Below are 22918 nucleotides of genomic sequence, written 5' to 3' on the forward strand. Positions count from 1 at the left end.
GATATAATTTTTACATATAAATACTCAATAGTTTCCTGTGTAATTAGACACATATAATCAAACACTACACTTATTTCACTATATATATTAATAATTTTATTAGTCATTCTTTATCAATCTTTTTATAGGTTTCTTAGTGTAACTCAAAAACAAAAGACAACAGTATCTAACATTCTATTAGCAACAATTAAGAGTCAACAATAAAGAGACATCTCCGTGAGCTTAACTCAATTGATAAGGATATTGCATATTATATGCAGGGGTTGAGGTTTGAACCCCAAACACTTCACTCCTCTACAATTAATTGTGTGAGTTTCAGCTACTTGACAAAAAATAAAATAAAATCAAGAGACATAATTCCTCCATCCACATTAATCGCTTAAAAACAATAAAATGACATTTGAAAACATCAACAAACAAGATCTCGACTAAATTGTTGCTCCATCAAGGAACATAAAAGACCAATTAAAAATCGAACACAAAAGAGTTTCGTATCCTAAATGTTAACCATCTTTTATCACCAAAAAAGTAAATCAATAGCAGATTATATTTAAAAAAAAAAAAAACTATTTAACAATAATAATGAAATAAAAAATGAGACAAAATTGAACCAAAATATTCAATATTCTCATCGACTAAACTACTCGTCTATCTTCACCGGTCAGACACGGCCAATTTCTGACCAGTTGTTCTTCACATTGACAATTCCACCACCACCTTTCTCTCTCTATAACTGTCACTTTCTCTCTCTAGAATTCCCATTTCCATTTCCAAATCTCAAATCACCATCACACCAACACTCCAATCTCAAATTCAATTCTCACATTTCATCGAATCACCGGTGAAGAATTTCTCCACACGAACTCTAGAATCTTAGAATCCTTCAAGAACTGTGTGTTTTGCTTGATTCCTTCAGAAGATGATGATGGCGGAGGATCTCGGTGTTGAAGCGAAAGAAGCATCTGTTCGTGAAGTTGCGAAACTGTTGCCTCTTCCGGAGCTTCTTCAGTCAATTGCATCGATCAAAGCCGATTACATTTCTCGTCAACAGGTTTCAGATCTATTTGACTCACTTTCTTTTGCTTATTTTTTTTATTTGTTATGTAATTATGTTTTATGTGCGTGATTGAATTTGTGATTTAGTGCATGTTTGATTGTGCGGTGACCAAAATTGATTTTGAATGAATTGAGTTTTTAAAATTGATTTAACTTGAAAGTTAGTGAGATGAATAATGTGAAGTGGTTTATGTTTGGATATAGTTGAATAGTGTAAAAATTGCGTTTAGACTCAAGCTACAAATCATAGCTTCAAGTTAGAATCAATGCTGGAGGCAAAATAAATTATGTGCGAGAGCACTAATCATGTGAAAAGACGTGTTTGGTAGTGTGGTGTATCGGACGAGGATGTGATTTTATAGAAGCAACCAAGTGGTAGCTTTCATGTTAGATGTATTTTAAGACCAATTGATTTTGTAAAATTGATTTTACTTAAAAGTGAGTAAGTTGAATCACTTGAATGTAAAGTGGTTTATGTTTGGATACAGTTGAACAATAAATTTCAATGTCAAAGTCACGTTTGGACCCAAGCTGCATATCATAGCTTCAAGTTAGAATCAATTATGGAGGAAAAATAAGTTGTATGTGAGAGCAATCAAACATGTAAAAAGATGTGTTTGGAAGTGTGGCGTATCGGACATGGATGTGATTTTATAGAAGCAACCAAGTGGTAGCTTTCATGTTAGATGTAAAAAAATAATTACAAAACTGACACTCTTAGACATGGAACCAAACGCTGCAAAAATCAAATTTTCACCTTTAGAATCAATTCTGGCTGTTTCAAACGTGGAACCAAACATAGCGTTGTGCAATATTTTAGCTTTGTTTTTAGCTGGTTGGACTTCTTGTTTTGTTTTTTGGTTCTTGGGCTTTGGTTTGGCCGATATAGGTGCGATATTATCTTTTAAGGGATGTATTGGATATTTGATAGTTGTAGCTGTTGTTGTTTCATCAAAAGACGAATTACTTTTAGTTTTATCGAATAGCGGCTATTGCAGTACTATAGCATTTTAGTGTAACAGAATTTTAACATACTGCTATTATTTCGAGATAGATAATTTAGTACAAGAGTAATGTTGAATGGTTAGAGGTAGAGGAAGACTTAGAAAAACTATATATAACTATTGTGGAAGACCTGGAGATTAATTAACGCAATAGATATATGATAGATCATTATGGCGTCATTTGATCCATATAGCCGATCCTACTTAGTGGGATTAGGCTTGATTGATGTTGTATTGTCAAATAGCGGCTATAGCATAATTTGAACAAACCACTTTTTTCAACAATCTGCAAATGACAACATTGGTCACTTTGTATTGGTCAAGTAGGAGATGAAGCCAGGGGCTCAAATTAATTTTTTTTTAACTTGGAGTTCTATACAATAGAGTTTTAAGGAGGGGATGGATTTTATCCTTGATTCTTGATATGCGGTTTTGGTGTAATACACATTAACTTTTTGTCTCTTGGGCTGATGCTCTTGAATGGAGTGAAAAGTGACTGGAGAGAAAAAATTGGAAGGATTGGTGCTGTTGATGCCGCATTGTTTGGGGCAGCTTTTTTATCCATGATTTGAGATCCAATATTATGACAGTAGCACTGGATAGTAAGAGGATTCAGTACTAAAGCTAGGCTCTTATGAAGACTATGAGAGCCTATTTGAAAGAATTTATTCAAGTTTAACATAAGAACTTGTGTATGTGCTTGAAAGAAATTACGAAAACAACGTGAGTCTATTGTTGATGCCTAAATCCTCCAGAATGTGAGTGAAATATATTTGCTCTCCTCTCTTTTTTGTTTGATTCATATTTAGAGTTAGAGATACAACAATGAATAGCGAGAATAGACATCTATATAAGATATTATATATTATATAAATTATCATAAGGAATACATGACGAAACAAAGGGTGTAGGACCCCACAAATCACCAAAAATTAATTCCAAAGGTGACTCATAAACAATGGTAGATGAATTAGATGTCAGGCTGAGTGCCTGGACTAAAATCAATTGCAAATTTATTAGGAAGTGTAACACTACATTTTTCAAGTACCGGATTTTGGTATGCCATGAATTTTGGAGTACCCATGCTTTAATCACTTTTAAGAGTTTTCATCCGTTTGTTACAACTTTAAAAAAAAATATATAATCTGAAAAATAATCTAAACATTTCAAATGAGAAGCTGTTTAGTAGCTTCTCATAGATCATACTAATAATTTTCGATCGATGATTTTTAAATGATTTTCATTTCGGCGAACAAACGCAAAATAGTTTTTTTATTTTAAATCTATGAAAAATCTCAAAAAAATAATCTCAAAATTTTTGAATGCCAAAATCATTTATTTTAATCCGCAACAAGCAGGTCTTGTATAGAAAACAAAGCTGCAGAATATAGACTTAAAGGGTATAAATGCTATTGATATAGTAGTAACATTAGAGAAACATAAGAGCATATAGTTTTGTTTCTTCAAAACAGAGAATAATTTTAAAGTCGCTGCAATAAAAAAACTTAATAAAACTGTCGCATGAAATACTAGTACGATTAATGTATTAGTATTTCGAGAATAGAATGACAAGTAGTTACATATTGAAAAGTATTAAAGAAATAGATAATTATTTTGCATAATTTTTTATTTTACATACTAAGATCATGTTAGGAAAAATTTAAACTGGATTCTTCTTAGCATTCAATTCTTGCAAAATTGATTCTAAGAATTTAGTTTTGATTTATTTTATTAGTAATTCACATGATTTAGTTTTTATAGCTTTTCATCCCAATAATTTCAAATTAATTCTTATTATTTTAAAGATATGACCCTTGAATTTTCTTGTTTATTCTTGTGTTATTCTAATGTTATCTTATACTTTTAACTAATCAGATATTTAATCATTTCAAAGACTTTACTCTAACAGGGGAAATTATAATGCATATCAAACACAAATATGCTGTAAGAGTCTTATTCCACTTTTCAGAAAATAGCAAACGTAGATCTAAGTGTAACATGTATATGAAATAGGATGGGTTTTATGTAGGTTTTTGAATATAGGGTTTACTGTAAGATGAAAAAAATAGAAAGGATGATGGAGTAATTACCTCCCTGAAAAACTAATATGATCAAAGTATCAGATTGTAAATTTATCATGTTTTTAATTTACCAATTTCTAAATAAGATTTAGAATTTTTTCTATATGTGTCATAAGCTTTTCTTAGTTTATAATTGATTTATAAGTCCGACAATTATATTCGCACAGTGTTTTTTCAGTTTTCATTTGGTAGAAAATAGGCTTAGATGGTTTAGGCATGTAGAGAGAAGACCCGTAGATGCCGTCGTAAGAAGAGTAGATGAAATGGAGGAGAGTCAAGTTAGAAGAGGACAAGAGGTAGAGGAAGACCTAGGAAAACTATTAGAGAAACCATTAGAAAGGATTTAGAGGTCAATGAGTTGGATCCAAATTTGGTTTATGATAGAACACTATGACGTCATTTGATCCATGTAGCCGCCCCCACTTAGTGGGATAAGGCTTGGTTGTTGTTGTTGTTGTTTTTTCAGTTTTCATTAGATATTTAATTATTTGTTTAATTTTATCTTGTTTGACCAGAAACACAGTGACTCTATATCCCTCCCGAGTTGGCTACCTATTCAAGCTTTATAGCTATGGCCTATTTATATATCTTATAGCAAATCTTACTGATGTTATTGTTATGGGTGTTTGTACTCTGTAATGACATTTACAATTACTAGATAAGGCTTAAATAGGTCTTTCGTCCCTGCAAATATAAGCCATTTGAATTTTCGTCTCTGAAGTTAATAATCCTTCCATTTTGCCATTGCAAATATTAATCATTTGAAAAATGGTCCTAATTACATCTGATTAGTAACTTCAGGGACGAAAATTCAAATGACCTATATTTGCAGGAACGAAAGACCTATTTAAGCCAACCGCCTCGCCCAATCATCCCTTGCCACATGGGCACCACGTTGCTAATGACAGCCCACCTCAGCAAAAAAAACCTAATCAGGACCAAAAGTCAAATGATTAAATTTTGCAGTGGCAGATTGGAAGGATTAGTAACTTCAGGGACGAAAATTCAAATGGCCTATATTTGCAGGGACGAAAGACCTATTTAAGCCTTATACAAAAAGTTTTATTGCTTGAGTCTAAGTTTTTTTTTTTTTATTGTTTTCAGGCCAATGACGCACAACTTAGTACAATGGTTGCAGAGCAGGTAAATTCTTCCCTTTTTGATTGACTGAATACTATACTGTTAGATGCATGTTATTGAAAGAAAAGAATAACGTACCTTTTAGTAGCTGCAAACCCTAGTGCTCATTTTTTGTTGTAAAATGATGTGCATCATTTGCAAAGTCAGTGTGTATGTTTGGATTATACCTTGTTTTGTTTTCTGAAAAGTTATTGACAAAATACTGTAGTTTCATTTAATCTATGTAATTGACTTCATCTTGTAGGAATATGCAAAAAAAATTCAAACTTTTTAGTAAAGCAGATTTTCTTAGTAAAGCAGCCTGTAAGGAACTAATATAGATGATAAATAGGTTAATACCAAAGAAAAAATACGCTCTTACTAATCTATGGGAGCAAAAGACTGACATGATCTAACTTCTAAAGGACCACTCGCCGAGTGAACATAGTCTAATAATGCGCAACTACTACCTTACACATAAACTGAAGGGCAGTTTTTATTCAAAATATCTCAAAACATGGACAGCAGATATTTAATTCTAATAACCACAGATGGCATTGCTGGTAGTATTTGTGCGATTACTGTTTTGTTATTATGTCCCAAAGTTTAGCCATTAAACATGAACTGCATTGTAGATTCTGCTGATCTTTATATTTAATCAACTGGGGCTCCACAATCTTATATCTTCTGGTGCTTTGCCTGAAAACACTCTACTGCAGGTTGAGAAGTCACAGGCAGGACTGAAATCACTTTCCTTTTCTGAGAAGACAATAAACCAGCTTCGGGAAAACTTTCTCGCCATTGAGAAGTATGTTAACAATGAGATAGAATGAAACTGTTTTCACTTCTTTGAGAGTGGGTGTTTTCTCTTTGTAAACTTTCTCGTTTGATATTGTTCTCTTTTAGCTTACTGTGATTTTCCTGGTGCATCAGCTTATGTCAGGAATGCCAAACATTAATTGAAAACCACGACCAGATAAAGATACTTAGCAATGCAAGAAATAACTTAAACACAACGTTGAAGGTGCTTTTTCTATCTTTTATTTAACCTTATTGCTAGTCTCACATTCATTATATTGCTTCATAGTCTTAGAGTTGTTATAGAACTCCCCCTCCCTGTTTTTTCCTGTAGGACTGAGCTTATCACCTGCAATTATAACAAAATTGATTATTTTCTCTCACTTTATCTCCTGTTGAATCATGGTTAAAGGAGGAGATTCCATTCTGTATTGAGTGTATTCTGTCAAGTGTTGCTTTTACTGTGTCGTAGGTTCATAACTTAGTTAATCTTCCATTTGTTAGAATGGAATTGATAAATCATGTTTTTTAGTAAACATAGTCTGAGCTTGGAATCTAGTTGCTTGCAGTTGTCATGATTTTTAGTAAACATGTTTTGAACTTGAACCTAGTTGCATTTATATGAGTCATATTTCATTTCTTTTTTTCTTTTTGGCTGACTTCTTGGTCTTCTGATAGGATGTTGAAGGTATGATGTCCATTTCTGTTGAGGCAGCGGAGGCTCGGGATTCTTTGACTGATGACAAAGAAATTGTCAATACTTACGAGGTTAGGCTGGTCTTGGATCCTAAAAGTCTTACTTATACAACAACAGCCAAGCCTTATCCCACTAAGTAGGGAGGCTGGTCTTGGTTATACTGCAAAATATTGATTTTTTCCTAAATGTCAATTTTTGATTTTACTGATACAATCAACTGATATAAAGATTTGAAAAAGAAAAGATCTTTATTGAACACTGAGGTGTCTCTGCTCAATATGAGCTAGAGGAACGAATTACAATGCTCAGGGAATTTGAGAGAGCCTTGATTCTTCCACTCTTTCGATGACATAATTGCCTCTTTCCCTCATACCCGGCTACCCCTTCTTATATACATGTTACCTTCAATTCAATTACATTTGTTCATTCAATCTTATCCCTTCTCAAATGCCTTCTATTCTATCATTCAATTACATTTATTTAGTCTTTTATTTGGTTATGACCTCTCTGACACTAGCCTATTTCACTCTGCTCATAAAATAAACCCTTTCAACTATAGCTGACCTACCATAATATCTCTAACCTTTTATTATTTTGCAGAGGTTAACAGCTCTGGATGGAAAGCGAAGGTTTGCATTAGCAGCAGCAGGATCTCACAAGGAAGAGGTTGGAAGACTGAGGTTTGTGTCTACTTATGTTCTGTGTCCACATTCATGGGCTTTGTGAGAACCCTGGAGGGGACCACCACATAATTTGGATTTAATTTCCATATATGCATAAGCTCTCATCTATAATTATGCTATGACCCACTGGTATTCTTAATCAGTGGCATCTACATTTTTAAACTACGGTTTCAGGTATTGCAGTCTTGAAATTGAAATGACCCAATTTGCAGCTATTTTACCAGATATTTATTTAATGGCTGGTATATTATTTTGATTTTGTACGACAGGAATATTGCGTTTTCTTTTGGAGTAGATAATTAGTTTTTGAGAAGACTGAATCAAACATATTTATTTTTTATATAACAGGATTCATTCAACTTTCTATTTAAGGAATAGATAAAATAAGTTTTAATATACTTTATATATTTGATCCAAAACTATGTGAAAATGTTATAATTTATTGTCATCAATTGGAAAATCTGTGTGAGGGGTGCGCTATGCATTTGGTGGCTTTAAAGGTTCTAAAGAATGTCATTCTGGAAGGTTTGGAAGATTTTTTTTTTCTCCAAAAAACATTTGACAAAAGTATATCTTTACCCTGTGAAATATAATAATGTAATGAAAATGAACTAAAGTGTGAGATTCTTTTATAGTTACACTGTTATTGGATTGAAACTGAGAACACATGTTGATAACTCTTAGACAAAACTGGTAAGGAAAAACTTAAACTCATCAAGAGCATTTGCAATTTGATTGAACTGGACATGCAATTCAGTTCTTAAAATGATTTTTAGAACTGTAAATTCAATATCTATACTGTATATAAAGGCAACCCAAGTTCTTGTTTAGTTTATTTCTCATCAAATTTTATCCTTAATTTAAACTATTTCATTTACAATTATCTAATTTTTACTCAATCAAACAACTATTATATATGTATCTATTCTTACTATATAGTATATATAAAGGGGATACAAAATTTTGGTGTAGCATTTTTCTCTTTCATTTTTACCATTTATTCAAACTATGTTATTTACAATTTTGTTATTCTTTATCCATTTTTTGCCTTCACTTAAACTATTTTATTTATAACCTTTCCCTTTATCCAATTGAATAATTGAATTTTCTATACCTTATATATAAAGGAGGAACTAAAAGGGAGAGAACGAGTAAAGCTGATAGTTCCCGTCTACACGCTAGTATCCATAAGGGGTCTAATTTATGTTATTTTGTTCCATTACTTCTCCCCATATACATACAGAATTCTCATTACTAAATTCATTATTTATTGGCCAGACATGTGTTGGTTATTTATCCTCCAACTAAAATTTATTTTGAGATTCAGTTATTTTGTTTTGTTGTTCATCTATAGTTTTAAGGCTTAGTAGTTTGTATCTTTGAGAGAATTACAATGAAAAAGCATCTGAGTGAGTCCATGTGTTACACAAATAAACTTTGTTAACTTTATCCTATTTAATAATAGGGTCATGCTAACAAGTGCCCTAAGGGCATTGTTTAAGGAATACATATAAGGAAAATTTGTCTTGGAAATACAAGTCAAACACTTGTCATAGTCATAATTACATCATTTTCTATGCAAAAGTTACCTCATTTGGTTTCCTAAACAATGCCCCAAGGGCAATTCTTAGCATTTTTCTTTATAATATTTACATGACACTATCCAACAGTAACTATTTATGGACACAATTTCGAACGATATCTATTGTTAACATCTTATTTTTGTATTTGTTGTAGAGAATATTTTGAAGATGTAGATCAAACCTGGGAGAACTTTGAGAAGACACTATGGGGACATGTTGGCAATTTCTATAAACTTTCTAAAGAAAGGTCAGTGCCATCTCTTCAATATGAACATAGCAAATGATGTTGCACATTGTTTTACTATGAAACTGCTTGAGCTTTATCCATTGAGTGCTATTTAAGATTCAAAAGTCTTGTGTTTTCTGTTGATTTTAGGTTTGACATATTTGATTATTATGTTCGTTAAATTACGCATTTGATCTATATTATATTTCTTTAGCACTTATTTAGATCCTTGTCGTTCCTCCCATATTAGTTCGCGCTTCAGATGTCCAATCCTGAGTGTGAGAAGGTGTGTTCAAAATATCACATTGACTAGAGATATGGTCTATGTAACCTTTATATGGCTTTGATAATCCTCACCTTACAAATTACAGGTTGGTTTTGTTAGGTGAGTTAGGCCTTATGTCCAAATTCTAAGATGGTAATATAACCTATCCCAGATTGGTTATTGGGCCAGATGTCTCTATTTTTGCCCTCACATTCTTACCATGCTCCAGATGTCCAGTCCTGGCCATGAAGGGCTGTGTTCAGATCTTGTTATTCCTCCTGCATTAGTCCAGACTTTAGATGACTAGTTTTGAGCATGAGATTCCAACATCGGCTAGAGATACGGGCTATGTAGCCCTTTTAAGGCTTGGGCAATCCTCACTGGCTATCTGGAGTGAGTTGGGCCTTAAGCACAAATTTTAAGAGAACTTTTTGATGCATTGCATTGTTAAACATGAAGTTATATACTGTGATTGTGATATTATCCTCAATTTTATTCTTTATTTTAATCATGTTATTTGTTTTATTTTCCTGTGTTTGCAGCCCACAGACTTTGGTTCGTGCTTTACGGTATGTTGCTGATAGACTGTTGCATTTTCCTTTAAAAAAATTCTATTTCTCATTCCTTTCATTGTTTCTTTATTTAAATGGTTGGTTGTATAATTGGAATTTCTAAACTCAAATTTAATCTCATTTTCCTTGTGTTTTACCTATTCTAGGGTTGTTGAAATGCAAGAAATCCTTGATCAACAGGTTGCAGAGGATTTAGCTGAGGCTGAAGGGGATGGTGCATTGGCATCAACCGCAAATCCTCATAGAAGTGCCATGTATGTTATAATAGTTTGAATTGACTTCCATTATCCTAGATATGTTGTAAATCTTAGGATCGTAAAAATCTTTGATAATGGAACCAACAGCCCTAACTGCCATCTTCATGCATGAATGCTTGAAAGTGTGATGTAGGTTTTCTTATTTTTTCTAAGAGGATTTCTTATCATTTATTTACATACCTCTTTCTTATTGGAAGGATCATTATTACTTTTTTTTTTGGTAAATGATCATTATTACTTTTATTAATATAATTAAAAAATTTCATCTTTTTACTTGGGACTGCTCAAAAAATATATTTGTATTTTTTCTTGATACCTGTCAATTCAGAGAATATGATAACTGAAAATTATTTAATTGATAGATCATTCTGAATGATGCATTGTATTTATACTTGGAGTTTCTCTGTTACAGCTATAACAGAATAACCGATTCAGTTACTTACAGCTATGTTAACAGCTGAATAACCTGATCTAACTACTGGGTGGGAATAGAATGTGCTACATGCTATATCCCTTACTCTGTACTGTAACATACCCCCCCTCAAGGTCAAGGTGGTTGGCCAAGAGAGTGGAGGTCAAGCACCTTGAGCTTGTCTCTCAATACCTGTTTTTTCGGGTAATTTAAATTCTATCCACACGTTTGATTTCAAAAAGTAAATCAGTATTTGGTAGTAGTTTGAACACATTCTGCCTGCTTGTATTGTCATGAGACTTTATGTCTGAAGTTTTATTGTGAATATTTCTCAACATTATTATAATGTCTTAGGGTCATTTTGGTATGGGAGCAAAAATGAGTGAAAATTCATGGATCATTTTCCAATACAATGTTATCGATAAAACTGATCCATGGATTTTTTTAACCCCTTACCAAATTGTTCTGTAAAGAGGAAAATTCTTTCCTTCCCCCTCTGCCATTACTCAATTTTGTTAATGCTAATGAATCACAGAAAATCTACAAGCGCAATGGCTTCTTCGAAAAATTTAACACAACAAAAATTGAAGATTCAGGGGAAAGGCTATAAGGATAAGTGCTACGAGCAAATTCGGAAGACTGTTGAAGGACGCTTCGACAAACTTCTGAATGAGGTAGGTCACTAAGTTTTACTGGTCCACACACACCCTCTCCAGTTCTCCTGCTGCAAGAAAATGCACACACTCGTATTCTCTTAAACACACCTGCATAATTCTTCATCATTGCCATACTCTAAGCAACTTTTTTCAATTTCATTTATGTATCAGCTTGTGATTGAGGACCTGAAAGCAGCATTAGAGGAAGCTCGAGTGGTAATGTTTGACTGATTGAATTTAAGCTTCTGAGCTATTTACTTTCCATTATCCTTACAGTGACTTTTTAATTTTATTCCCCTTTCTCCCAGCCTATATCAGTTGTTTGTTGTTTTCTTCTTTTGATAGATTGATCATGATGCATGATAATATTTGTAATTTTGTACACCCAAAGATGCTTTAGTGGAATGCTAGATAGGCTTGATGGCTTCTTACGATTATAAAATTACCCAAATTAATGATATTCATAGTTAACAATTCAAAAGTCACCGTCGAATTCTAAACACACTATCACCATCGATATAAATAAGACATAGTTAACAAAGTCCTTCAAAGTGTACACATACACACTCACACTCAGAGACCCTTGACAAAGATGGGTTTTAACCCTTTCAGTACTATAGTGACAGTGATCTCAAGTGTGATGGACGTGATTCAAAAACAATCCACAATGCCCATGTAGCCTTACATAGATTGGGATTAACTATGGTTGAAAGTAGGCAATATAGTGGAAAAATAAATTGTAGTTTCTACTTAATAAAAACCGTACAGTGAGAGTGAATAAATAATAATACAGGGTCGATTCTGTACATCAGTCTTGGCATAAGAGTCAGGGTAAAATAATTCTCATTAATGCTCTGTAACTAAAAAGGAAAGAAATAATCACAGGTGTGCATTCCCACAATCATATACACAATACTATTGAAAGCAAAATCTTTTATTTCCCAATATGCATGTCTGTTGTCAAAATCTTTTCCCATCATTCTTAACAATATTTTCGTAGAACTGGTCCATTATACTAACCCGTTAATGCTACAAAGTCGTTTCGTATTAGATAATTCTTCTCTAGATCTCATGTTTATTTACGATAAAAATGTTTTGGTAAATTATTTGAAATTTAATACCGTTTTTGCTTGCTCCACTTGAGATCCAGTTTTGTTCCCTGTTACTGATTAGTGCTGCAACCTTGTTTCTTATATGGTATATAGATTGGTGAGGAACTTGGAGATATCTATGACTATGTTGCCCCCTGCTTTCCTCCAAGGTTTGAATATACTACCTTTTTAATCTTCTCCGCTTCTTGACATAATTTCTGCTATGTGCTAATTAATAATTTCGTTATGAGATTTGGTTTGCTTCCTTGTATAATTTCTTTTCTTTTTTGGTACTCCCTCTGTCCCATAATAATTGAGCCATTTGCAAAAAAAAAAAAAAAGTGTCCCAAAATAACCGAGTCATTTCACTTTTCAATACAATATTAATTACCTTTTTCCCTTTATAACTCTAATTTATACTACTTTCATCTCCCAATTCAATATATTATACATTGCATTTATGATAGTGGAGAATGCACCAATACTTATCAAGAGGACTTAAAACAATTTTTCTCTCTCTTTCATTTATACATTTTTCTTAATTTGTGTGAAATGAGCAAATGGCTCAGTTAATCCGGGATGGAGGGAGTATGATATATGTTTTGTGTATAATGTCTAGTTTTATATTATTAAGATTCTATAATCTTTTTAATTAAATTTGTGGGTCATTAATTTTGTTAATATACAAGAGTGCTTTAAAGAGTGACAATGGAGAGAAAGGGAAAATAGAGATGATGCTACCCATAGATAAAGAATATTTTACTAGGCACTCGTCCTAAGCTGATCCTATACCTCTATACCAATAATTGAAGTATAATAGAACTCTTATCATTGATATTTGATTCATGAACTACAAGTTTCTAATTGGTTAAGCAAAAACCACTTTCCTTTTTACTCTATTGTATCCTTAACTTTTCCCCTAAAATTGGAATCTGTGTTTACATCTTGTGATAAAAGAGTCCCATATTAAAAAAAGAATAGACTCAAGAAAAATCAATTCATCAATCATTGAACTTGGTGTTCTACTTTTCTTCTTGCTGCTCTCTTGATTCCGTCTGAATACATTTCTCTTAAACTAAGGAAGCTTTTGCTTGTATGGGATATCTTTATGTACATATTCTATTTGTTCTAATTATGTTTTTTCAATTCTGGCAGATATGAAATATTCCAACTAATGGTAAATCTGTACACTGAGAGGTTTATTCAGATGCTAAGGTTGCTTAGTGACAGATCAAATGATTTAACAAATATTGAGATATTAAAGGTATTTCACTATAGTTTTATGAATGTACAATTTACTATCCCTACATGCTTGGAATGTCATTTTCTCCTTGGATAAAGTGATCCAACTTTTTTTTTTTTTTTTTTTTAGCATTTGGGAAGAACTTTTCTAGATTTCCAATTCATTCATATTACAGACAAACGGTGTGATACTGTGATGTGTTAGGAACCGACAATAGAAAATAAGGGAAAGATATTATTTTTTGTTGACTGAAAATAAACAGAAGACAGAAAACATGTCTCTTCCAAGGGTTTCATTCCTCAACCGAGTACCTGTCCTATTATATTGAAATGCATTTCTTCAATGGTCCTCCTACCTTTATTTCCTCCTATTAATATATCTCATCAGTCCCCTCTAACTACCTACCTTTTTTAACTTTAACTGCCCAAAATAACTACTTTGTCTTTCCTTCATTGTTCCAATTATATACTTCTGTCCTTACGACACCATCCCTGGGTTGAATCTGCCACTTCTTTAATGCACTTATCTTTGGTATTGCAATGAGTTTTTCTTTTTCTATTTCTGTACTTTGGTATAATTCCTTGATACATGTAAATCTCTTTGTAACCTTTTCTCTTTTCCCCTCTCTATTTTCTTTAACTCCCCCTGAACTTTTATGTGAAAATATACTTATTTTGTTTTGGTCTCAAGTAGGTAACTGGGTGGGTGGTTGAATACCAAGATAACCTGATTGGCTTGGGTGTTGATGAGTCTCTGGCCCAAGTGTGCTCTGAGAGTGGTGCAATGGATCCTCTTATGAATTCTTATGTTGAGCGAATGCAAGCTACGACAAGGGTAATCCTAGCTTTCTTGTTTATTCATTTTGCTTTGGTAATCTATGGTGTTCCGTGGATGATTTCCTTATCTCACTAAGCTTTGCTCTTAATGTTTTCTAGAAATGGTACTTGAATATTTTGGAAGCAGATAAAACACAACCCCCAAAGAAAACTGAAGATGGGAAGCTATACACCCCAGCTGCTGTCGATCTATTCAGGATACTTGGAGAGCAAGTTCAAATTGTCCGAGATAATAGCACTGATGTCATGTTATACCGAATTTCCTTGGCAACGATTCAGGTAATGTCAGATAAGATATAGATGTAATGTAACTGTTGGAAAATCTGGCTTAGTTTTATTGGGCCACTTCATTTGTCTTCATTGCAACGGCACAACTCCTTCAGTGTGCTGTTGAGAGAGAGTTAGTTTTTCCCTACATCGCGTAAATATATTACATTTGTAGTGGTTATGATACATGGACATTTCTCACTTGCAAGTTGGTTCGGTGGGGTTGAGTTCAGCCTAAACCTGAAGTCTATGATGGTATCAGTACCTATCCTATATACGTTGTTGGGATGCCCGCGTCATCCACACTAAAGGACCATTGGGCATGGGTGTGAGTTGGGGTTTTGGGAAATCCACTTTAATTGCAGCCACCAATGCGGTCTGCTATTTGATCACTTCTCTGGCTCCGTTGCAGAGGTACAACACCTATATTGTGCTGGGTTGAGGGGGGTAGGTTTAGAATCTGCATCGCCTAGAAATATATAGAATTTCAGAGAGCTAGGAGAATTTAGAAACAGAATTAGATGTATATTGATTTTCTGATTCTCTAATTATATGAATGGCTTGGATACACTCTATCAAGATAAGGCCCTTTGTAATGCTTATAATGCTTGGGTAATCCTGACCTTGCAAGCTGGTTTTGTGGTATAAGTTCGGTCCTAATCCCAAACTCTTACAGTAATTGATGTGCATTGTAATCGTTTTCTCGTACAACAATTAGTATAAGCATTTTTAACACAATTAGATGACACTGTTATTTTACAGGTGATGATTGATTTTCAAGCAGCTGAAAAGAAGAGACTTCAAGAACCAGCTTCTGAAATTGGTCTGGAACCTTTATGTGCTATGGTTAGTGTATTTTTTTAAGGGTCTTGTTAACGAGTGCCCCCGGGGCACTCTTTAAGCATCCCAAATTTAGTAATTATTCTTTTAAAATGTCAACTGTTACAATTTCCAATGCATTCAATACACAATTTTTCATTAAAAACTTACTATTTAAAGTGCTTAAAGATTGCCCCGGCTTATTATTTCAACACACGACTGTTTCCAAATAGTACTTTCTGTTGATATAGCTGCAATTTAATGTTTTATTTAGATAAACAATAACTTGCGCTGCTATGATCTTGCAATGGAGCTCAGTAATAGCACCATAGAAGCCCTTCCACAGAACTATGCAGAGCAGGTTTGGAGCTTTAGTTTGTTGTTTTTCCTAATTTCATTACTTTTGTTGTAAACATTGCTTTGTTGACATAATTGTTGTTTTGTTATTACGTTTTAAGTGAAAATCACAATTCTATTATTGAAACCACCAATGGTAGTGAAGCAGAAGCGAAATCCAGAATTTTATGGCTAGTACTCAGATGAAGGGGGCAAGTGTGAGAGGTGGGCCGGGTAAGGGCAGAGAGGTGGAGGGGTATTAGGGGAGGGGAGGGGAGGAGAGAGAAAGGGTGACGGTGGGGAAGAAGGGAGAAATTATGAGTTGTAGATTGAAAACCATCTAAAAAATAAAAGTAAAAATTGATATCCAATGGTTTCAACTAAAGCTGGACCAGGCTTAACCAGTCCTACCTGTGAAAATATGGATATAAGCACAGTTAGTCATTAACGTAGAAAGGCTTCTTGAGTTAGCTGCTGTGTAAAATGTTATGTATGACAGCGGCGACCAACTCAAAGTTGGTGTAGGATAAGCCCAACTGTACATAGCTAATGTCATCATCTGTACACAATAGCAACTCATTTGCAATGAACAAATAAATTCATCTCTCTCTCTCTTCTCCCAGATTCCCCATTCTCTTTTTTGTTCTAATAAAATAAACAAGAATAACAAACAAACATCCTGGATAATCAGAAACTTAGAATAATATAGTAAAAGATATCAGCATCCTTAATAGAAACAGATTACTAAATCTATAGTTTCTTATTTTTTCCTCCTAGAATACTCTCCAAACCTTGAGACCACTACTCTGCCTTATTAGTTGGGATCTGTCATTCATTGTCTGAAACTTGTATTGTCTATCAACTCCTTGTGATCCTTGTAGTAAGACAACATTAGTCCCCTGCGATTTCACTAACCATTCTTTTTATTGACTTCATACATAATTTCTGTTTCTTTACAGGTTAATTTTGAAGATACCTGTAAGGGTTTTTTGGAGGTTGCTAAGGTATGAAAGACTGCAACTTTCTATATGCTACTTGTTGACTGTATTTAATTGTTATTATTTCTTGATTTATATTAATTTGTTTTTCCATGGTTTCCTTAGATAGATTAGATTAGATAAGATTTCCACTACACTGTAAGTTGCATGCTGCCTACTAAATTTGACTAAATTGTAGCATGTATTATTTAAAAGAAATTTAAAAAATTGATGTTTATTAGTTCCCTCATTTAAAGGTAATTGTTACCTTCCATACACCAACTTATTTAAACCTTTAGAAAGCTAATTGTTACATGTTGACAACCTCTGAAAGGCTAATTCATTTGCAAATGTGTTCTATTTTCCTGGTGCACATTTTTTTTTTCCTCCATTGTTGTTAATCAGACAGTCAGTCCAATATTTGTACAATGTTTTCCATATTGCTTTTATATCCAAATATGAACATGGCTCATGGATTCATTCTGCAAAAAGGGTAACAAAAAGTATGGATCTAAAATAAACTACTTGAAGATCTCTTGTGCTGGAAAGTACTAGCATGCCTGTCTGTTATGTTCACATGTCAGTTCATCCACTCACCAGCATATGTGTATTGTTTGTTTAAAGAGTATTTTACTTTGGATTTATACTAGAATTTTGTTTGTTTTCACTGCATTTACCATTTTGATGATATATGTTGCTTGGAAGAGATTGTATTCTGATAATTTGAATATTCTTATTGATGATAGGAAGCTGTGCATCAAACAGTAAGTGTAATATTTGAAGATCCTGGTGTCCAGGAGTTGCTTGTCAAACTATACCATAAAGGTAAAGCAATTTTCACCATCACCTTGCGGCCCTCTTACGTGGGTTTTGCTAAATGTTATTTTGAGGATGACGTCAAATCCTTATTGTTCAACTCTTCTTTTGTGCCATAATGAATTCTCCTTGAATAAGATTTGCAGTGCCTGAAACATGATATAACTGACTGAACCATCGTTAAAAGCTTTTGTAATTAATATTGGTTATTGTTTCTAGTTCTTTATAGTTGCAGCTAAGTGATTGGGTATTTGGATTCATTGTACCTTGCTATCCAGCATTATCTCATTCTATTGCTAATGTTCAATATAGAAACGGTTCATTTACTGCTTTATATTTAATCAATCACATGCTTTATATTTGATATTTTTAATATGATTATTTTTTTCGCTTTGCATATATCAGAGTGGAGTGAGGGACAGATTACCGAGTCCATGATTGAAACATTTGACGATTATTTTACCAATTCTATAATAAAGTGAGTTGATTTTCTTATCTCAGTAATTTTTTGGTTTGCTTTGCATATGTCAGAATGGAGCGAGGGACAGGTTACTGAGTACTTGGTTGCAACATTTGGCGACTATTTTACTGATGTAAAAATGTGAGTCAACTTGCTTATCTCAGTAATTTGGTTTTTGCTTAGTTCGTACACACGTGCTTCTGTCAGGTTTTTGCTCTGGCATACATGATGAAACTTGTAATCTTGAAAGCTTCATTTTAAAATTTTGGTTAGACTAGTCAAAAACAAAAAGCAATAACACCGAACACCTATGGAAATAAGACGGGACAAAAACAGAGGAATACAACTCGGAAGCAACACAAAGAACCAGTCAACCCTTGCTAAGCAGATTAAGCAGAAAACAGAGGAAAACAAATCACACAGACTAGTCACTTCTCCTTCGTATACCATCATCTAATATTTAAGCATGGTCATCAATTCCTCAAGATTTTGCTTCTCCATTCACTGATTTAACATTGAGCGGCTCCTGGGATCTTGGAAGCTATTACACCATTTGATAGAACTGATAAGAACTAAAGTACAGAAATATGTTATAATAAACTTGATTATGACTTACTGCAAAAGACTAAACACTAACATCTATTTATAGGGCATCACCTAAGATACTCTAACATTATAATCTTATCCCAAGAGATAAAATAAAATGCTCTAACAGTCCCCCTCAAACTACAGCTTACTTAATACAAGAAAACATTGCATTTCTCTACAAATAAGAAAACTTAAAGGTTGGGACTGCAACTCAGGGATGCGGTAATCAAACAAATGAAGGTTTGGCCTTCTTGAAATCACATCTGGAAGCTTCAAACCAATAATGTTGGAGACTCAAAATGTTCAAACTCGAAACTAAACTGCCTCTGGGACAAAGGTGGGGCTAGACCAGTGCGTCTGAGACGGAGATAAGGCCAAACCAATGAAGGAATGAGGTTAGAGCATCTGAGACCAAGTGTTGGGTTAGCGGAAGTCATAAATGATAACAGTTGCAATCAGAACGACCATCAACAAGAAAAGTAGTCATGACTAATATGATTCATCTCTGGGAATAGAGTCACCAGCAGAATCACCATTAGTGGGAATAGGAGCCACTCATATGAACCATCAGTGAGAAAATAATTGCATGACAAACACCAAAGAAGAAGCCAACCTCGCAACATATAACTCTTCAACTTTTGAGGACTTTCCAACAGGGTAGGGACAAGTCAGGTCACGGAGGATCAAACCAAGCCCTGTGGTCTAAGAACAAAAATGATTATGGGTTTTAGATAAAATAAGAAATATGATTATGGTGTGTGCGTGTGGGAGAGAAAATAAATTTTTTGGGAGTCACATTAAACTTGACAAATTATATTCAAGATGTAAATAACATTGAGGGTTGAAAATGAGTGGTCTTTTGGTGTAATTTGATCCCTCCTCTTTTGATTATTATGGAAAACTAATATTTTTAACTTCTTATATTCAAGGTACATTGAAGAAAGATCTTTCAGGAGATTTGTTGAAGCTTGCCTAGAAGAAACAGTGGTTGTATATGTTGACCGTCTTTTAACACAGGTTATACTCTCAATGAAACAGCAACAGTCAGTACTTATTTAAGACAAAGTTGTGCATTTCTTCTTCCGTATCAGCTTTCTGTTCATTTAATGTCTCACTTGTAATTTTTGTTTTTTTGAACAAGCCAAAGTCTCACTTGTAGTTTTAATTGCAGAAAAACTACATCAAGGAAGAAACTATTGAACGGATGAGACTAGATGAGGAGGTCATCATGGACTTCTTTAGAGAACATATCAGTGTTTCTGTAAGCTCTCTTTTAGACATTTTGTCTCTGTTGTCCTCTAATCATAATGTTAATATTATGCCAGTCTCTGTTGTGCACCGCTCACAAGTTTCTTACTCTAATTTCCTTGACATTCTGTATCAGAAAGTTGAAAACAGAGTGAGTGTACTTAGCGACTTGAGGGAACTTGCTTCAGCGGAGAGCCTGGATACCTTTACACTCATCTATACAAATATACTCGAACATCAACCTGACTGCCCGGTAAGACTATGCCCAATATGTTTTAAATAATTTATTTACTTAATGTTTTTTATTTGTAAATAGAAGTTTCAATTCTTTATACAATAGAAATGAAATACTGACTTTGGAAAGGCTTTTGATATGATTTAAAGAAATTAAAATATAGAAATACTAAGTTTGAAAAGGACCTTTTATATGATTTATAAGCGAATGGTGATTTCTGCTTTGAGTTGACCTTGTTGATGAATCTGTTTTTTTATGTCACTGTAGCCTGAGGTTGTTGAGAAACTTGTTGGTCTACGAGAAGGAATTCCTCGGAAGGATGCCAAGGAGGTAAATGAAATTCAGTCTTCATTTTGCTTAACATTGATCTCCAGAAATATCTTCATCGGATAAGAGTTTGACCGTGTTTATTTGGTTGTGTTTATGACCAACTGACTGTAGAATATTTTAAATGTTCCTGTTTTCTGTGCCAGAAAATTTCTTGAGATATTCCCCAAACTAAAATTTTAAAAATTTAACATGGTCTGTATAATTTTAACATTGAATTCAATTTTTATGGGCATCATTTTTGGGGAACCAGTTGACCCATACTTTTAATACAATGGGAAGAAGGAAATATATATGAAGTAATAAATTTTTCTAATTTGTGGGCCTTTGGCCCTCTTTTGTACCAAAAAAAAAAATCCTAATTTGATCATGAACTGAAAGTTCTTTTCCAGAGAAATTTTTAGGTTATTGATTTTGGAAATGACGATGTTATTCTTGTTAATCAGGTCATACAAGAGTGCAAAGACATATATGAAAATTCTCTTGTTGATGGAAGACCTCCAAAGACAGGTTTTGTTTTTCATCGGGTGAAGTGCTTAACTGCTTCAAAGGGTGGAATTTGGCGTAAACTCACTTGATATGATGATTCCTTCACCTGACAAGGTCAATAGTTTGCTGATAGTTTATTGAACTAGCTTATAAGGATGTTTGAACAAAGAAGAGGTGTGATACACTAACTTTAGTTTATAGGGTTGTTAAAGTTCCGTTTGATCTTATAGCTCCTTCCATTTTCTCCCAGTTTGTATATGTTTATTTGAAGAAAACTGACCGCTCCCTACACATTTTTCTCATTGTTATATATAAGTGGGTTGCCAAATCTTGCGAATTATCTCAAAAGTAGCGTATGTATTGCCATATATACTATGAGAATGTCATTTTTTGAGGGGATATTATGAGAATATCTATATAATGAATTTATATAATGGTTTCAATTTCAATCTACAGTAGCGTCTTTTGACATATTTTTCTCATTCGTATATCCTCAATCAATAATGAATTTATTGAGCAATGGAAGTTTCTCTCTTCAGTATACAGTCTCATGCAACATAGAATCAACGATTTATTTTGAACAAAAAAAAAGAGAATCAACGATTTATTGACAAAAATAAAATATTCAACCACTTAGCAAGGGTACTTGCAACATAGTTTTGTTGACTTAGTCGTTCTTTCCATTGAATTCAGATATGTCAGGGCTTAATAAGTTCATCTTTTCAAATCCATAACGCAAAATAAGTTCCTCATGTGTTTATCATATTTTCATCTGCAAATTTCAACACAGCAATCCTCTTAAACACAATTCATCCGTCATCCTGGACAAAAATTAGAGACCCATTAAGATTGCCCTGCATTATCGTTAACCCCAGTTTGTCATTCCTCTTCATTGCACACTCATGTTGGTCCTCATGAGTCAATACATTACTCTCATCTTCCTTTACTGACTTGTCCTTTCCCTCAATGGAGACATGCCATGTAGAATAATCACCCTTCAATTTGGCTTTATCCGGCTTCACCCTATCCTCATTGTTCTCTGGGTGCAATTTGTTGCGAAGAGAAACTAAGTGCCCTATGTTGAAACAATTGGAACAAAACTCATACAATCTTTCATAAACAATGTAAACAAAAAACACAAATCGTTCGCGCTCCACCATCACCTCATCAAAAAATTTCTTAAATAGATCAATTTCGGCAAGAATGTGAGCATCGTGGCCAAATTCTCGCTTCTTCCTTGCTTCATCAAACAACAAGGGCGTACCAACTACACTTGCTATTTAAAACAGCGTTTCTGTAAGCCAAAATTCTTGGGGAAGTGCACATGGGATTCCTTTTGTGTGTAGGGGTTGAAGTATGGTTCCCACTTGGAAGTCGCAATAATCCTGGATAAAGATTGTAAGTACCAATTGACTAGACCTTCATCTTTTCCTCAGGTATGAAAAATTGAAATTCAAAGAAACAACGACCAAGGGATATCAACAGGATAAAGTTTGACGTCGGATCTATAAGATAAAACAAAGATTTCAAAACATGACAAATTTATAGATTTCATTGAGGTGTTGTAGGGTAATTATGCTTAATGAATTTTTTCAATCGATCAAGCCATGAAAATAGACGCATTCATTTATTGGTTCAAAATACACTTATGTAACATCCGAAAGGGGCATAGGTTAATGAAATTGGAGGCCTGACTCATTCTTAAAAATCGGTTCATAAGGTGAGGATTGTCTCCTCTATATAAACTCTTATCAAAAGTCTTATCTATCCGATGTAG

At 33.7% G+C, this 22918-nt stretch overlaps 1 protein-coding gene across 1 annotated transcript; it reads left to right on the plus strand.

The window, feature by feature from the left end:
• The first annotated feature begins 601 nt into the window (after positions 1 to 601).
• On the plus strand, positions 602 to 21584 carry LOC11424015 (exocyst complex component SEC6). The gene is made up of 25 exons (XM_003605087.4): positions 602 to 1051; positions 5246 to 5284; positions 5980 to 6068; positions 6194 to 6284; positions 6737 to 6826; positions 7356 to 7435; positions 9176 to 9268; positions 10055 to 10081; positions 10231 to 10338; positions 11289 to 11427; positions 11581 to 11625; positions 12615 to 12670; positions 13656 to 13764; positions 14437 to 14577; positions 14679 to 14858; positions 15609 to 15692; positions 15940 to 16026; positions 16961 to 17005; positions 17725 to 17803; positions 18326 to 18395; positions 19772 to 19859; positions 20014 to 20103; positions 20227 to 20343; positions 20593 to 20655; positions 21099 to 21584. Exons 1-25 carry the CDS (start codon positions 920 to 922, stop codon positions 21228 to 21230), a joined length of 2274 nt encoding a protein of 757 aa, XP_003605135.2. The 5' UTR covers positions 602 to 919; the 3' UTR covers positions 21231 to 21584.
• The last annotated feature ends 1334 nt before the right edge of the window (positions 21585 to 22918 follow it).

Source organism: Medicago truncatula, chromosome 4 (genome assembly GCF_003473485.1).
Source record: "Medicago truncatula cultivar Jemalong A17 chromosome 4, MtrunA17r5.0-ANR, whole genome shotgun sequence".
Taxonomy (NCBI): domain Eukaryota; kingdom Viridiplantae; phylum Streptophyta; class Magnoliopsida; order Fabales; family Fabaceae; genus Medicago; species Medicago truncatula.

Excerpts from the sequence above, each read along its gene's own strand:
- LOC11424015 (XM_003605087.4), top strand. The coding sequence starts at position 920 with ATGATGATGGCGGAGGATCTCGGTGTTGAAGCGAAAGAAGCATCTGTT. Across the intron at positions 9,269-10,054 it reads TATAAACTTTCTAAAGAAAG|CCCACAGACTTTGGTTCGTG; the intron begins GTCAGTGCCATC and ends CTGTGTTTGCAG. Across the intron at positions 20,344-20,592 it reads AACATCAACCTGACTGCCCG|CCTGAGGTTGTTGAGAAACT; the intron begins GTAAGACTATGC and ends ATGTCACTGTAG.